Raw genomic sequence first — 17,532 nt, 5'->3', positions numbered from 1 at the left:
AAATGAGGAGACACCCCCTCCCAAGCCTCCAGAGTCCAGGTCTGCTCAGAGAACACTAGTGCAACAAGCTGAGTGACCCTCCTCTCCAAGACAGGCCAGGAGGAAATGCAGAGCTGGGGCCCAGGGAAGCTGTGGGATGGAGGGGATGGAGGGGACCTAGACCCCAAAAAAGATCTAACAGGGGCCTGAGCCATCAACCTAAGAGACAATTCCTCAAACAGCAGACACGGCCTGGCAGGCGTGAGCACACACACCTTCCTGAACTTGTCAGTGAGGCTGGATAAGGTGCCCACCCTTGCATCTTGTGCTTGGCTACCCTATGGCTAGATCCAGACTCCATGGAGTGTGCGCTAGTCTCAGACATGTGAGCACAGCCTTTTAGGCCAGTTTAGGGTGATTATGAAAACTCTATTTTGCAGCCATTCTGTTTTACTGTGAAGGGTTTCTCCTGTGGCTCCTTGGCTAGTGAGGAGCTGTCCTGCCTCCTCACAGGGCCTTTTCTTTGAATCCTGCTTCCAGGGTCTCACTGACCAGCTCCATTTGTCTATCTTGGACGAACATGTGGGTTTGGGAACAGACAGATAGGGACAGAGTGTGTGGCCCCAACCGGACTCCGAGACAAAGAGGGCGGAGCTCTCTTCAGGCAGTCTTCTTTCCTTCTCCAAACTCTTGTTCTGAGGGATATGCTAAGTGGTCAGCCTCCAAGAACCATGGGGCCTGGGTTTCCAGAGAGGTCGTGGAAAATGCCTTCCCTTGTCTCTACCAGAGAAGTCATCAGGGATATATATGTTACTGGCCTTTTCAAAGCACCCTGGACTTAGCATGACCCGGAAGTCCTCAGATAGCCCCATGGTCTCAGACACACCCAGGTCACTGGGTCATTTTCTGAGCCTGACTCATGCACATGCAATACACATGTACAACACACACATGCCTAACCCAGAACAGAGACAGGCTCTCCCAGGCCCACTTAGGTCTGAAACCGTGATGGATTAGGAACCAATCTAACAGGGTTGAGGCCTCATGAGCTTGCCTTCACCATCCATGTTAACATGTCTATTGTCCTGGTACAGCTCGTGTTTAGACAGACATGTTGGGGAGATTTTATTGGCTTAGCTCCTGACATTAATATGAGACACAGTCTCACAGCAAACTCCCTGATCCTGTGGCTCTTAAATCTTTCCAGTACAAAGAGCTACAGACAAGCAGGGAATTCTGGGAGTAGAAGAAACAATCCTACCCAGGGTCAAGCGCACCAACTGGTTATCCAATGCCAAGTGGTCAGCTCTGAAAACATATATACACAAAGTAACATTATACGGACAAAACAGACTGTATGTGTGTGTTTAGGAGTGTGTGTGTGTGTGTGTGTTTGTGTGCATCTGTGTGTAACAACAATTAATGAAAAAAGAGGCCATGAATTTGAAAGAGAGCAGGGAAAGGTCTATAGGAGGGTTTGATGGGAGGAAAGGGAAGGGGTAAATGATGTAATTATATTATAATCTCAAAAAGAAAGTTTTTCTAAAGGAACCAGTCTAGATGGAGGGGGCGTGGCTCTGTGAGGAGCATGCCTTCTAGGTGTGCATGAGAACCTGAGTTTGGATCAGCAGCAAACACACGAAAAGCCAGACGTTGTAGCAAGTGCCTGTTGGCACAGGTGAAGGTGGAGGAAGCCCATGGCTAGGCTCACCAAAAGACCTCAGAAAATAAGGTTGAGTGTGATTGAGGGAAAGCATCTGATGTCAACCTGTGCCCCCCTACACACACACACACACACACACACACACACACACACTCATGGACATACACACATGTTGGAGCTGCTGTTAGATCCCAATCCCCAAAATGGCAGTACCACTGGCAATGTCCGAACTGACAATCTGGTCTCAGCTTGGGGTGTCTCAGAAGGATTACTGGCAGAAAGATAGAAGCTTCCACAGCGTTGCTCAAGAACCTGTGAAATAAGTCTCTACCTGCCAGGAAGAGCCACTTCTCCACTTCTGGCAATTGGTACATCTAACTCCCTATTAGCACACACACATAACACATTTCAAAGCTCCGAGCTAACCTCCAGGCTCTTTTCTCCTCATTAGCATCAACATCTCCCTTGTACCGCATGTGAAAGCCAGTGATCTGGCCTGCATGCTTCCTCTTCCCCTCCTGTCTAAATCTCAGGCTACACCAGGTTCTACCTCCTCTCTTCCACAGTTGGCCCTCTACATCTGTCTCTCACCCCCACCCCAGGTAGCCACGGCAGCCTCCCTAGATGCCTCTGGCTGCTCTCTACCACCTGATAGCCAGGAGGCAGTTTCATAGTTACAGTAAACCTCCTTTCCACCCATGGAATGGCCTAGTTCAGTGGTTTCACTGAGCCCTCACTTAGAAGGAAAACCAACTCGACAGGCCCCGTAGCCAATGGTACGCCCTCTTTTGAACCCTCCCATGCTGGGCTAGGGAGGGTTGGATAGCTTAAAATGCAGCCTCTCAGATCCAGGACTTCAGTTAAATGACTCCCTTAGGTTTAAAACAGAATCTGTGTTATGGAAGTTCTCAAACAAACAGAGACAGGCCCCTGCATCATCAGGTTTCATGTTTATCAGGGTGCTCTCACATGCGTCTTTGCCTTTTTGCTAAATTAAAAGGCAAATATTCCTCATCATTCTGTTTCATTCTCCAAGTACTTCCCTGTGCATCCCATCCAAGTACTTCCCTGTGCATCCTATCCAAGAACTTCCCTGTGCATCCCATCCAAGTACTTCCCTGTGCATCCCATCCAAGTACTTCCCTGTGCATCCCATCCAAGAACTTCCCTGTGCATCCCAATCAGCAGTGTGAGTCTTTCTTAAATAATGTCTGGTAACGAGGGCTGTGAGTGTTGCTCAATTAATAGAATGCTTACCCAGAACCTTGGCTCCACTCCCAGGGCCACGTAAACGTAGCCTACATCACTGGATGTGTAGGTACGCCGTTGTAGTCTTAGCACTCAGGAGGTGGAGGCAGGAAGACCAGAAGCTCAAAACCATTCTCTCATTACATAGAAAGTTAGAGACCGGCCTGGGATACATGAGACCCTGTCTCAAAGAAAAGGATAAAGGAAAAACAGCTGGCAAGATGGTTCAGTAGGAAAGATGCTCGCTGCCAAGCCTGGTGATCTGAATTTGATCTCCAGAATCCACGTGGTAAATGGAGGCAGCGAACTCCCTCAAATCTTCCTCACATCCCTCCACACACATACGCAACCATGCACAAGCAGACAGATACACTTAAGTAAATATAACTTTGTGTCTTTAAATGATTCTTCTGCTCTTAGCATTTACTGGGGTCTGGAAAACAAAATGGTCACTAATCAACCATGTGGCTACTTGTTCTTTGCCCCTTTCTGACTTCTGCATTGGGTTTGTGTTGTGTTTGGCTTTCCAGTCTATCTCGACCTCCCTTCCCACCTCAAGGTTTGCTCTAGACCTTCTGCTGTGCATCTTGAACAAATCTCAGTGCACCTTCAGACAGGGTACTGCTCCACGTGTGATGGGAACTCACAGAGCATGCGGACAGACCCACAAACCCTACAGTGGGTTTCACAGAAGCAAACTAACCAACCTCAGAGAATAGTGAGGGCTTTGCAGTCATGCTGAGCATGTATAGGGGTGTGTGTCAGAGGGGAGGGCACACGTGTACTGTGTGTGTACTGAGTGACTGGAAAGGAAGGAAGGAAGGAAGGAAGGAAGGAAGGAAGGAAGGAAGGAAGGAAGAAAGAAAGAGAGAGAAAAGGGAAGGACACGACTGCTCCTAGGCATGGTGGAGGGGAGTTTATTCTAGATGCGTGGGAGAGCATTGTTAGAGGCAGGGATGTCTGGGAGAGTCCATAGTAGACGTGACCCTGAACCATGTGAGGAAAGGGGGAGGGGAAGGTGGGAGACCAGGGGCAGCAGCCAGGAGGCCCAAAGGAGAACAGACAAAAAGGTTCAGATAGCCAAAATGGCTAGATTATATAGGGAAGGGAGGCTGGGGGAAGGGCAGTCCAGCCCCTGGGCTGGAGAAGTTTGAGGTGTGGTGGGGTATGGCAGTCAGGAGGACCCTGTAACGGGTAGGGACTGAGGGATGCAGGGAGGATTCTGCTTTGATATGCTAATGGACACCTCAGCCATTTGTCTCATATTTGAAACATCATACTGAGGAAATCAGAGGACCACTTTCAGAAATTGGTTCTCTCCTTCTACTAAATAGATCCTGGGAACTGAACTCAAATTGCCAGGCTTTGTGGCAGGTGTATGCCCTTGAAATTGTCTTGCTGCCTCATTCCTCAGCATTCGAGGTTTCTCTTTTTCTGAAAAAAAAACTACTTTTGATTTCATTTGTTGAAAGATTAATTTTGTCTGATTTTGCATTCTTGGTTGACCTTTCCTTCCTTTGTTCTTAAAGATTCATCCCAATGTTTTCTCTCTGTGTGTTTCCTGATAGAAATCAGTGGTGTCTTTCTTCCTCATTATGATGTATTTCTCTGGCTGCTTTTTTGTTTTGTTTTGTTTGTTTGGGTTTTTTGTTGTTGTTGTTTTTTGTTTGTTTGTTTTTTAAGACAGGGTTTCTCTGTATAACGCTGGCTGTCCTGGAATTCACTCTGTAGACCAGGCTGGCCTTGAACTCACATAGATCCACCTGCCTCTACCTTCTGAGTGCTGGGGTTAAGATGTGCCTCACCACCACCCAGCTTTTTCTGGCCACTTTCAAGACTTGTTTCGTTTGCTCCTTTGAGGCTAGCCTTGAACTCCTCTGCACACTCCAGGCCCTGCATTGTCACGCCTGTCTCAAAACGTGTTCTCTAGCACTGGTTTTAATGCTTCCCTCAGGCTGTATCTGGACAAGTTTCTTTTTTAATCAATTCATTCATTTATTTATTTGTGTGTATGTGTGTGTATCTTCCTTTAAATTCACTGAGATTCTTGATTTGGTGGATTTATAGTTTTAATTTAACTCAACAATTCCCCAACTTTATTTTTAAAACATAGGGATTTCAATAATACATATATTAAATTTCTTTTTTTTCTTTTTTTTCGAGACAGGGTTTCTCTGTGGCTTTGGAGCCTGTCCTGGAACTAGCTCTGTAGACCAGACTGGTCTCGAACTCACAGAGATCCGCCTGCCTCTGCCTCCCAAGTGCTGGGATTAAAGGCGTGTGCCACCATCGCCTGGCTAAATTTCTTTATATTATACCACAACTACATTTTTTTTCTGCTCTAAACTATTTTTGAAGGCAAGTTCAAATTAAACCCCCTTAAGACATGGCTTTTCTGGGTCTATGTTTTATGGCCTTGGAGACACCTGCGTAAGACCTGTTTCCTCTGGCTTAACCATTGCTCTCTGTAGACAGAAGCTTCTGCCCCCCCCCCAGTCCTGCAGCCATTCAGTCCCAAATAAACACACAGAGGCTTATATTAATTAATTAAAAACTGCTTAGCATATTGCTCAGGCTTATTACTAACTAGCTCTTACAACTGAAATTAATCCTTAATTCTTATCTTAGGCTTAGTGCCTTTTCTCAATACAGCATTTTCATCTTGTGTCCTCTATATCTGGCTTGTGACTACATCTCTGCCTTCCCTCTTCTGAACATTCTCCTAGTCTGGTCACCCCACCTATACTTCCTGCCTGGCTACTGGCCAATCAGTGTTTTACTAAACCATTACAAGTGACAAATCATTACAGTGTACAAGATCATTATCTCACAGCTGTTGAAATAGGAGTGGCGGGGCTGCATCCCCGGCACCCGGCAGCCCACATGGCTAGCTCTAGCTTATGCCCCGAAATAATTACACGGAGACTGTATTCTTTTAAACACTGCTTGGCCCATTATATCTAGCCTTTTCTCGGCTAACTCTTGCACCTGGACTAGCTTATTTCTAATAATCTATGTAGCCCAAGAGCTGGCTTACCAGGAATGATCTTAACCTGCGTCTGCCTGGAGTGGGAGAATCATGGCGACTCCCTGACTCAGCTTCTTTCTTCCAGCATCCTGTTCTGTTTTCTCCACCCACCTAAGGGTTGGCCTATCAAGGGGCCTAGGCAGTTTCTTTATTAATAGGAAATCACTCCCACATCACACAGCAACTTTGTCTCCAGTTTCATGAGCTCTCATCAATGAGATGTCTGTCAGCACGGCTGTTCAGCCAGTGAGTCACTGACCCTCGGAAAATGCCTGGAACTCTCCCACCGGTTCTTCTGAACTACCTTGCCCTCTGACTCATTGCTCTCTCACGTCAATTCAACACGACATCAGACACGCCTCCCCTCCCCTTCCTCCCTATCCTTCCTCTTCCTGCTGTCCCTCCATCTCACCCTCTCACCTCCATCCCTTTTTCTCAAGCTCCTCATACCTCCCTCACCTTTCCCCCTGCTCTTTTTCCCTCTCCCCTCACATCTTCAGAAAGAACACTAGGTCATAGAAGCTCATCTCAATCTCAGGAGTGTGTGTGTGTGTGTGTGTAGTGTGTGAGTGTGTGTACACACTTGTGCTTGTATGTCTGCATGTGTCCATTTAAATCATATTTCACAGTGATAGATAGCTCTGATTCAAACATTTCATGATGGGGATTTAATTTTGATTTTATTCTTGAATTTCTCTTATCTAGCCTTAAAAATTGTAGCATATAATAACATTGGCCTAATCCTATAACACATATCAAATAATTTCAAAATAACAGTATAGATTTACTGCCAGAATAAGACCTATGACTGGGTGGTGGTGGCACATATCTTTAATCCCAGCTCTCGAGAGGCAGAGGCAGGTGTATCTCTGTGATTTCAAGGCCAGCCTGGTCTACAAAGCAAGTTCCAGGACAGACTCCAAAGCTACAAAGAAACCCTATCTTGAAGGGGAAAAAAAGAATTAGACCTATGAATCCAGACATGGTGGCACATACATGTAACCCTGACACTGACACTTAGGAAATGGAGGGAGAAATTTAGCCAAGGCTACAAGTTTGAAGCCAGCCTGAATTATAGGAGACCCTGTCTCAAAAAGTATGCCCAAATACACATGCATATGTGTACACACACACACACACACACACAGACAGGGGAGTGGGCTAACTAGATGAACCAGCAGATAAAGCACTTGTGTAAGTCTGATGACCTGGATTTGATCCCTAGTTCTCACATGAATGTGGTGTTAACTCCACAAGGTTGTCTGACCTTCACACATGTGTACCAAGACATGTGTGACTATACCCATCATATACACACAATAATAATAAATAAAAACATTTAAAGGCAAAATAAAATGAGAGAGAGCTAGGAAAATAACTCATCCAGTGAACTGCTTGCTGTACAATCATGAGGACCCAAGTGCTCCCAGACCTTGTAAAAACCTGGGCATGGCAAAGTATATACACATGAACACAACACACACAGTTTGGGGAAAAAAAAAAAGAAAGACAGACAGAAAGGCTGCTGGGTGAAGTTTGAAATTTCTTTTAACTCTTTCCCAAGAACAAAGAATCAAAACACAGGCATAAAATTCTTTGATGAGGCCAGCACCACACACCTTGAATTCCAGCACTGGGGAGGGGGGGGGCGGCAGAGGCTGGCTTATCTCTGTGAGTTCAAGGCCAGCCTGGTCTACAGATTGAATTCCAGGACAGCCAGGGCTACATAATAAGACTTTATCATTAGGGAAAATGAAAATATACAAGCAAGTAATAAAACAAAAACTTTTGATGCCATTGTGTTTATGTGGTGTGTGTGTGTGTGTGTGTGTGTGTGTGTGTGTGTGTGTGTGTGTTTAACCAGGTTGACGTGTAGTCTTCATTTGTATTGGCTTGAAGTGTTTTGGTTTTTTTTGTTTGTTTGTCTGAAACAGTCTTACTACATAGCTCAGGTTAGCTTGTGATCCTCCTGCCTCAGCCTCCCCAGTGCTAAGATGACAGGCACACACTGTCACACTTGACTGTCGGGTTTATTTCCTTTAGGTTGCTCTCAAGACTGGAAAATCATTTTTTCTCTTTTACATATAAACTTATTTGTTAAATAAGTATAATATTTACATGATTCCAAAGTCAAAATTATTTGTTATACTTGAAGACTTTATCCCTCCCCCTTTTGTCTTGTGCTTGCCCCCACTCTCTGCCTGTAGAAAGTCAGGGTAATGAGTTCTAAGCTTCCAGAGCCCCTGTGACAAACATAAACAAATGCTTGCTTGTATGCGTGTCCGTTACTCACGTATGTTCACACCGCATTTCTTCCTCAGGCCATGAAGCCATGCTGTAGACACACATCTTTCCCGCTGAGTAATTTAGGAGACACACCGTATTGAAGTTTACACTCCCTTTGCACCTCTGTCTCCGTCATCTCCACTAACCTAACACTCTGTTGTGTGACTTGTTCAATCAGGCCCTGGGTCCCCACTGTCACTGCACCCAAGTTCCCACAATGGGGAGCTGTGGACAGAAGTGTCCCACTGGCATCGAGGATCAAAAATAGGAGACTTTTGCTACAGCTCACCACATGCAGATGAGGCTGTTTCTACAACGTGGCCATTTTCTTGCTGAAACCCAATTTGTTTCCCTGTCGATGCAGATCTGGAAAGACTTGCCACATCTAAAAGCAGTGGTGATATACCAAGAACCCCTTCCGAAGAAGATGGCCAACGTGTACACGGTATGAGTAGTGGGCTCTGGGTGACTGGTGGGCCTGTCTGTGCCTGCACGGTTGACCCAGACCAACTCCTCTGCCCCGTGTTGCCACAGATGGAAGAACTCATAGAACTGGGACAAGAAGTGCCCGAGGAGGCCCTAGACGCCGTCCTTGACACCCAGCAGCCCAACCAGTGTTGCGTGCTGGTCTACACATCTGGCACCACCGGAAACCCCAAAGGCGTGATGTTGAGTCAAGACAATGTAGGACAGTTGCCCAGATGGGTGGGTGGGATGACTCTGGGCTGCGTTCCTGCCTCAACAGCCTCTGGGGAAGCCTCTCGGACTGCTCAGCCTAAGGAGCTAGATGTAGGAATGCCCACCCATTTGTGGTGTAGACAGAGCCCTGCAGAGGGGAGAGGAAAGGGAGCAGGGGGAAGGCCTGTCCCTAGAGGTCTCTGGAGCCTGTAGGAATACCCTAGAGGGCACCTCCGTCCTCTGGGAATCTCTATGGAAGTAACCCAAGCCCCTGTGGCTTCCTCCCCTCAGATCACATGGACAGCTCGGTTCGGCAGTCAGGCTGGGGACATCCAGCCAGCAGAAGTCCAACAGGAGGTGGTCGTCAGCTACTTGCCCCTCAGCCACATTGCTGCCCAGATCTACGACCTGTGGACCGGCATCCAGTGGGGAGCCCAGGTCTGCTTTGCAGATCCCGATGCACTAAAGGTCAGTCTGTCTTCCTGACTTCCGGCCCCATGTGTGTCCAGTGTGTGAGTCAGGGCCTACCCAGGTGTGTGCTTGAATCTACAAGCCCTGTGTACTTGCCGATTTACGGTGCAAATAGCACTCAAGAGTTCTTTCAGCAACTGCTTGCCCAGCCTGACTCAAATAACCAAATGAATAGGGAAGCTGATGACATTCTATTAAGTCATATAAACTACCACCTTTAGTCTCAAACTCCACGAAGTCACAGTTTCCTAGAGTATGACCATGAGATGATCAAAGGGTAGCCACAGCTTCCTGCACCCCAGTCTCATAAAATAGACCTAGTCTTTGCATCTTTATTTGAACCATGAAGAAACATTCCCAGAAACCCCCTAGCCAGCTTCCCTGACCTGGTGTCGTCTTGGTAGCGTCAACAGTGTCACATGGTTAGTCCTAAAACAAACACTGCTGGGGGGAGCAACCAGCGTGTCCTTGTTTGGCTATGGTTGCTGTTGTTGTTGTTGGTGGTGGTGGTGGTGGTGTGTGTGTGTGCGTGATATGCTCTTGTTCTCATCTGTGCACATGCCTCTGAAGGCTAGTCAACATGGACTGGTTTCTTCTTTAATTCTCCATCTTTAAAATGATAAAATTTAAAAATTTTGAAAATTGTTTAATGTATGCATTGCGTCACATCCATGGAGACCAGAAGAAGGCAGAGAGCCATGGAGCTGGAGGTTCAGGTATTTGTGAGCTACCTCATGTGGGTGCTGGGAACTGAACTCTAGTCCTCTGGAAGCGCACCAAGCGCTCTTAGCTGCTGAGCGGTCTCTTCCACCACATCTACCTTATTTGTTTCCTTTTGAGACAGGCCTGCCCCCTCACTGTAGTAAATCAAGTGAAATTGTTTTAATAATGCTGAATTCAACCCTACAGATGCAGAATTTTAACCTATATATTTTATATATTTTTTAAATATTTATCTTACTTTATGTGTATGAATGCCTTGCCTGCATGCATGTGTGTGTCCCTGGTACCCTCAGAGGTGAGAAGACAGAAGAGGATGTTGAATCTGCCGGAACTGGAGTCGTGGATGCTTGTGAGGCATCATGTAGGTACTGAAAACTGGACCCGGCTCCTTTACAAGAGTAACAAAGGCTCTAAACTACAGAACCACCTCTCCAGACCCTACAATTAGTATTTTTAAATAAATTTTATTTTTACATTTATCTGTCTATCTATTTTGAGACAGGGTCTCACTGTATATCTCTGGCTGTTTTGGAACTATGTAGACCAGGCTGACTTCGAATTCACAGAGATCTGCCTGTCTCTGCCTCCTAAGATCTGGGATTAAAGGCATGAGCCACTATACCTGGCTTATTTTTTTTTTAATTTTGAGACTATAGTATAATTATAACATTTCTTCTTTCCTTCCCTCCAAATTCTTCTCTATACCCCTCCCTGCTCTCTTTCAAATTCATGGCCTCTTTTCCACTAATTGTTATTGCTTGCACATAAATGTATTCCTAGATATAACCTGTCAGTCCATATAATATTACTTTTGTGTGTGTGTTTTCAGGGCTGACCACTTGGCCCTGGCAAACAATTGGTGTGTCCTTCCCTGGGAAAGACCACTTCTCCCATGCCCAGCTTTCCTCAGTTGTCTGTAGTTTCTTGTGTAGGATTATGGCCTTGTGGGCTTTTTCCTGTACACTACAGTGTATCTGTTGGTGTTCCCCTTGATCTGCTCACATGTGGGCGGTCCTGTTGGGGAGACTTGACGGATGGAGCTTCTGGCACATCTAGGAGACACAGTGTCACAGAAAACTCACTGATCCTGCAGCTCTACAGTCTGTCTGCCCCCTCTTCTGCAATGTTCCTAAGCCTTGACTGTGAACGTGCTTTGTAGACGTATCTACTGGGGCTGTGATTTTCTGAAGTGGTTCTGTCTATTGCAAAGAAAAGTTTCCTTGATAAGGAGTAAAAGCAAGACTTCTCTGTGGGTATAAGGACAAATACTTATAGATTGTTGTTAGGGATTATGCTGGTTTAGTGAATTAGGGCTTGCAGAATCTCCTCAAATAACCATAATGAGGCTTCCAGTTAACTGGGATACCAGGCATGGCATCTCTCTTATTAAGTACAGTTAAAGAGCTGCTGTTGGTTACTATCAAAATATGCACACTGCTACTGTACCTTTAGGGTTACAAGGCAATGCTGGTCGCTGATGTGGTCCATAGGCATCACAGCTGGGTAGGACTGTTGGTTGCCTTCCTCCTTCAGTAGCTTGCATGGTACCTTTTGATACCATGAAAGCCAGTCCTCAGGAGGTGGGCTTTCAGGTCGGTTCCAGTTCAGGGATTTACTTTCCATCTCTGAGTGGGTAACCGAGGGCAATTACAATAGGCTGTATTTTGGGAGTTTCTTGGACAGCCCTGGCCAACAACTGTAAAGAAGGCTTCTCGTGTCTGGTATTTGGATTTTTTTTTTTGTTGGATGGTCTTTGTCTCTTGGAGGGAACATTGTCAGTCCAAATGAGAAAAGTTTATTAAAACTATATGTGTTTATTTATCCATGGAACTGTGTATTGCATTTTGGATGACTAGTTCACAGCATGACTCCTTGTGGATTTTCCAGGCATTGTGTTGTCGTGTTCCTCATCTTCTATATTCCCCTAGAGAGCCCATCCCTTCCCATTCCCCCATTCCGTAACTTGTACCCTGGTTCACCTCTCTCCTGCTCTCCGTCCCTCTGTCCTGGCAATGGTCCTGTGTTACTTTCCCGGCTTCTGTAGTTACTACAGGCTGTGTGCTCATCTGAAGACTGGGAGCGAGGTGTCTCCAGTGGGAGAGAACATCTGTCTTTCTGAGTCTGGCTTACCTCACTGGACATGATCTTTCCTGGTTCCATCCATTTACTTTCAAAGTTGATGATTTCATTTTCCTTCACGACTGAAAATAATGTATCTATGCACCACATTTTCATTATCCAGTGTCCGACACTGATGTGAGACAAGACCTCTCCCTGAGCCTGGAGCTCCCCATCTGGGCGAGAACCTTCAGTTGCAGAGTCCCCGGGATCCACTCTCCCAGCGTGAGGTTTCAGGCACATGTGCAGTGGCCATCTTTTTTAGATGAGCCCTGAATCCAGGTTCTCATGCTTTCACAGCTGAGGCACCTCCCTAGCCCCTTTGTTTGGTTTTTAATTAATTTTAAACTTATGCTTATTTGTTTTTGGGACAGGGATACACATACACACATATATATGGAGAGAGGGAGAGAGAGAGAGAAGCTCTGCCTGGCCTGGAACTTACTATGTAGATCAAGTTAGCCTGAACTCACAGATATCCCCCTGCCTCTGCCTCCCGAGTGCTGGGATTAAAGGCAAGTGCCACTACATCCTATTTTCATTTATTTATTTATTTGTTGTATTTGCAGAGAGTACTGCAGGGTCTTGTGTGTCTATAGTGTACAGTGTGTATATATCAGAGGACAACTTCTGGGACCAGTTGCATCCTTCTACCATGCGGGTTCTGAGAATGAAGCCATGTATGTAGTCAGGTTCGGCCACAGACCCCTTGATCCACTGAACCACCCCGCTGGCCCTTGTTTTTGTCTATTTGCTTATGTTATGTTTTATATGTCTCTTTGTCTTGAGATAGGATCTTATTAGGTAGCTCAGGCTGGCTTTAACTTGCTATGTGCCCAGCCTGGGCCTTGAACTCATAGCCCTCTTGCTTCAGCCTCCTAAGTGCTGGGATTACAAATATTCGCCACAGTATGTGGCAAAATGAGGTTATCATGCTTGAATTAGACGCAGACAGATCTGAGGGATCCAGGTGCTGCTCGGGCATCTGGATACAGTGGTCAGCAAGGGACACCAAAGTTCTGCAGCAGACAAGGAGATGCAGCTGTTGAACTACAGCCTCCGCATGCGCACAAACTGGGTGCAAGCGCGTGCGCATCCACAGGAGCGTTTATACTGTGAGGCTTGTGTCTGCAGGCCTGGTACCACCTCTGCTTCTCTCTGGCCTTGAGCAGGGGAGCCTGGTGAACACACTGCGGGAGGTGGAGCCCACATCCCACATGGGGGTGCCTCGTGTGTGGGAGAAGATCATGGAAGGGATCCAGGAGGTGGCGGCTCAGTCAGGCTTCATCCGGCGCAAGATGCTGCTTTGGGCCATGTCCGTGACCTTGGAACAGAACCTCACTTGCCCTAGCGAGTAAGTTTGGGGCAGGAGGCCTGGGGAGGTGCAGGGCCAGTGCATACACAGTAACAAGCAAGAACCTAAAAAGCTGCCCTGGTTCCAGAGGCCTTCGGCTAGGGAAAACATTGCAGTAGTCTCACTGTATTTGGGCTTGTACTCTGATACCATTGCAAACCTGATGGGGGTGTTAGCTGGGAAGACTGGCTTGACTTTTTTTCTTAAGAACTCACCCTCGGCCGGGCGGTGGTGGCACACGCCTTTAATCCCAGCACTCGGGAGGCAGAGGCAGGCGGATCTCTGTGAGTTCGAGACCAGCCTGGTCTACTGAGCTAGTTCCAGGACAGGCTCCAAAGCTACAGAGAAACCCTGTCTCAAAAAAACTAAAAAAAAAAACTAAAAAAAAAAACAAAAAAAAAACCTCACCCTCGTAGGGAGAGCTAGCTCTTGCCAACTGCTCGCCCTCAGTAGCTGGCTTCCGTGATATAGGCCTAGCCACTCCAGTTTGCCCAGCTGTTTTTCCATTTGACTACCAGCTCGTTCTCAAATCCCTTCCGCTTGCTTATTATTGTAACTTTTTGTTTATTGAGGCAAAGGGCAAAGTCTTTTTGTTTGGTTGGGTTTTGTTTTTGGTTTTTTTGTTTGTTTGTTTTTGTTTGTTTGTTTGTTTGTTTTCGAGACGGGGTTTCTCTGTAACTTTGGAGCCTGTCCTGGAACTAGCTTTTGTAGACAACGCTGGCCTCGAATTTACAGAGATCCATCTGCCTCTGCCTCCCTAGTGCTGGGATTAAAGGCATGCACCACCACTGCCCAGGGAGAGAAAGCCTTAATATGTAGCCCAGGCTAGCCTAAAGTTCAGGCTTCTCCTTCCTTGGCCTTCCAGGTGTTGGGGTTATAGATGGAGACCATCACATCTGCCTCATGATTTCTTTTTAAATTCCCACACAGTAGACATCTGGCCTTGTTTCAACATAAAAATGCTTCTCATGTTGAGTCTCCAGCTTAGAGTGCTGATCGAGCAAGCACAAAGCTCTGGCTCAGGTCCTTTGACCTGAAAGACGGAGTGGAGGGGCAGAGGGGCTTCCATTATAAGTGTGTCTTCTGAAGCAGTGTCAGCTTTGTGGCAGAGATGCGGACACACCTGTTCACCTACAGCGTCATTCACACTCACAAATGGTGGCTGTGCAGCCAGGCCTGGGGGAAGGATGGACAGGCAGGTCTGTGATCCCAGCTCTTAGGAGACTGAGGCTGGAGAATGGCAGTTAAGGTATGCCTCGGCCACAGCCAAGTTCAAGGCCTGAGTAAATTCATGAGACTGTTTCAAAAGAAAATAAAAATAAAAAAGAAGGGGCTGGAGAGATGGCTCAGCTTGTTTGACTCCATGACATGTTTGCATGCAACCCAGAGGAGTCACTCTTATAATCACACACAAATTCATGTTGCACATAGCAGGCCAGTATCCAAACTGTCCGCAGTTCATCACAACACACAGCTTCAATGGCCATGCCAGCGTGTGCTCCCGTGAGTGTCTTTGTGTTTCTTTCTGTGGACTGTTCTTTCCTCCACTCCTTCGCAGTGACCTGAAGCCCTTCACAAGCAGACTGGCAGATTACCTAGTATTAGCCAAGGTCCGTCAGGCTCTGGGCTTTGCCAAGTGTCAGAAGAACTTCTACGGAGCAGCCCCCATGACTGCAGAGACACAGCGCTTCTTTCTGGGCCTTAACATCCGCCTGTACGCAGGCTATGGCCTCAGCGAGAGCACAGGCCCCCACTTCATGTCCAGCCCCTACAACTACCGACTGTACAGGTAAGGTCTGAACTTGGGACACACTGAGAGCTCAAATGTCCTTGCTGACACCCTTTGGTGCCTTGGGGGACTGTCCCTCTTACTCCCCCTTCCTCACTGGAGCCTTGGCCTCAAGTGCCAACAGGGCCGTCTTGGGCCAAGCCCCTTGCTTGCCCCCCTTCATCTAGATGGGCAGTCTTTGCCACTGTGACGTGTGTCCTGTGGCTGAAGACACCTTAGCTGCTGAGACCAGGAGTCCCTGGTGAAACAACCTCCTTCTTCCATTTCTCCTAGTAGGGTAGGGAATGCTAGACTGTGTCCCAGGAGAGCTGATGGACAGGCTCCCGCTGGGGTGAGACTGGGAGTCAGGGCAGGCTTTTGGAAGGCAGGGAGGTCAGTGAGTTCTGGGGAGGGATTTGAGAGTGGTCTGTTGTCATTGGCAGCTCCCTCTGCATCTGGTATGATAGTTTCTACTATTAGCGTTTTGGCCATTCATTCATTCATTCATTCACTCATTCATTTGATGAAAACCCTAAGGTACTAATTAAAATACAAAACCCCTCTGCTTTTAAGATGGCTCAATAGGTAACTCACACAATGAGAAGAGAATCTGAGTTCATATCCCCTACATCCATGTAGAAAGCCAGGTGGGAGGCAGGTACAAGTGGTCCATTGTGAGTTCAAGGCCAGCCTGGTCTTTGTAATAAGTTTCCGTTAAGGCAGAAATACATAGTAAGAACCTGTCTTGAGTGTCATGGCACATGCCTAATCCTAATGCCTGGGATATGGAGACAGAAAGAGCTCTAGAGTTCCCTGGCTGGCCACTCTCAAATTGCTGAGTCCCAGTTTCAACCAGCAATCATGTCACACACACACACACACACAAAAAAATAAATAAATAAAAAACCAAGGGCTGGAGAGATGGCTCAGAGGTTAAGAGCACTGACTGTACTTTCAGATGTTCTCAGTTCAATTCCCACTAACCACATGGTGGCTCACAACCATCTGTAATGAGATCTGGTGCCCTCTTCTGGCCTGCAGCATACATGCAGACTGAATATGATATACGTAATTAATAAATAAATATTTTTTTAAAAAGAATAAAAAAAATCAAGTCAACTGTGGCAGAGGAATATATCCAACATTGACCTCTCTGGCTTACATACATGCACGCACGCACAGACACACAGACACACACACACACACACACACACACACACACACTTACTCTTAAGTCTTAAAAAGCAATCCTGAGAGGGGACCCCTGCCACCAGTGAAGACCATGAAGTTGTAGATCCCAGAGAGCCCCAGCAGAGGCTGACCCAGACCTTTCTCCATTCTCATCACCAGCTCTGGCAAGCTGATCCCTGGCTGCCGGGTGAAGCTGGTGAATCAGGATGCCAACGGCATCGGTGAGATCTGTCTCTGGGGCCGCACCATCTTCATGGGCTATCTGAACATGGAGGACAAAACGTGTGAAGCCATCGACTCGGAAGGCTGGCTCCACACGGGTGACATGGGCCGTCTGGATTCTGATGGCTTCCTCTACATCACTGGGCGCCTCAAAGGTGAGCAGCCCTGCCCTGGGGCACAACAAGGGCAGAAACAAGTCTACCCCAATGCCCTTTGTTGCCGTTGCCAGCCCTGAACCCTCCATGAGTGTTACGTGCCTCTACCAGCGTCAGCACTGGGGCGAGTACTTTCACAATAAATAAGAACATCCAGAGAAGTTATATAGCTACTTCACGGTCACCTAGAGTGAATGGGGGACCTGGGGTCACTTCCCCAGAGGAAACAAGACAAGCCTCCAGGAGACTCCAAGGCATAAGGATTATAGAAACACAAAACGTGACAGAGAGTAGGGTAGAGTGGTTACAAAATTTGAAATAAAACGTGAAACTTCAAAGGCAGAGAAAGGGAAGTTGTAGAAACTCCTCCATGGAAAGACGTTTGTACCATAGCCCCTAGGTGGCAAGCCCACTCTTTCTGGAGCTTACATGGGCAGGGGTGCAGCTCAGCCTGGGTTCCAAGGAGGCTCTGGTCCTTTGTGGATGCTGGAGGTGGCTGTACTTGCCAGTGAGCCTCAAGAGTAAAACCCTGGCCCTGGAGCAGCAGGTAGCTGCTATGGGGACTGTGCTCGCTTCCGCCACCTAGTGTTCACTTTTGTAATGACAAATGAGGAAATCTGCATTCTAGCCCTGGGAGGAACAGCCATG

At 47.1% G+C, this 17,532-nt stretch overlaps 1 protein-coding gene across 2 annotated transcripts in view; it reads left to right on the top strand.

Annotated features, from left to right (window-relative positions):
- Nucleotides 1-17,532, top strand: part of Acsbg1 (acyl-CoA synthetase bubblegum family member 1) — a 60,398-nt gene that overhangs the window by 34,152 nt on the left and 8,714 nt on the right. For both annotated transcript variants that reach the window (XM_026779297.1, XM_005347375.2), the window contains 6 exons: nt 8,569-8,649; nt 8,739-8,888; nt 9,174-9,350; nt 13,367-13,548; nt 15,107-15,337; nt 16,667-16,884. In XM_026779297.1, the coding sequence (XP_026635098.1) occupies nt 8,569-8,649; nt 8,739-8,888; nt 9,174-9,350; nt 13,367-13,548; nt 15,107-15,337; nt 16,667-16,884 (1,039 nt within the window). The remainder of the gene's footprint in view (nt 1-8,568; nt 8,650-8,738; nt 8,889-9,173; nt 9,351-13,366; nt 13,549-15,106; nt 15,338-16,666; nt 16,885-17,532) is intronic.

The sequence above is a fragment of the Microtus ochrogaster genome, chromosome 5 (assembly GCF_000317375.1).
Source record: "Microtus ochrogaster isolate Prairie Vole_2 chromosome 5, MicOch1.0, whole genome shotgun sequence".
Taxonomy (NCBI): domain Eukaryota; kingdom Metazoa; phylum Chordata; class Mammalia; order Rodentia; family Cricetidae; genus Microtus; species Microtus ochrogaster.
The sequence above is the reverse complement of the archived record's forward strand: the minus strand, read 5'-3'. Positions and strand labels throughout refer to the sequence as shown.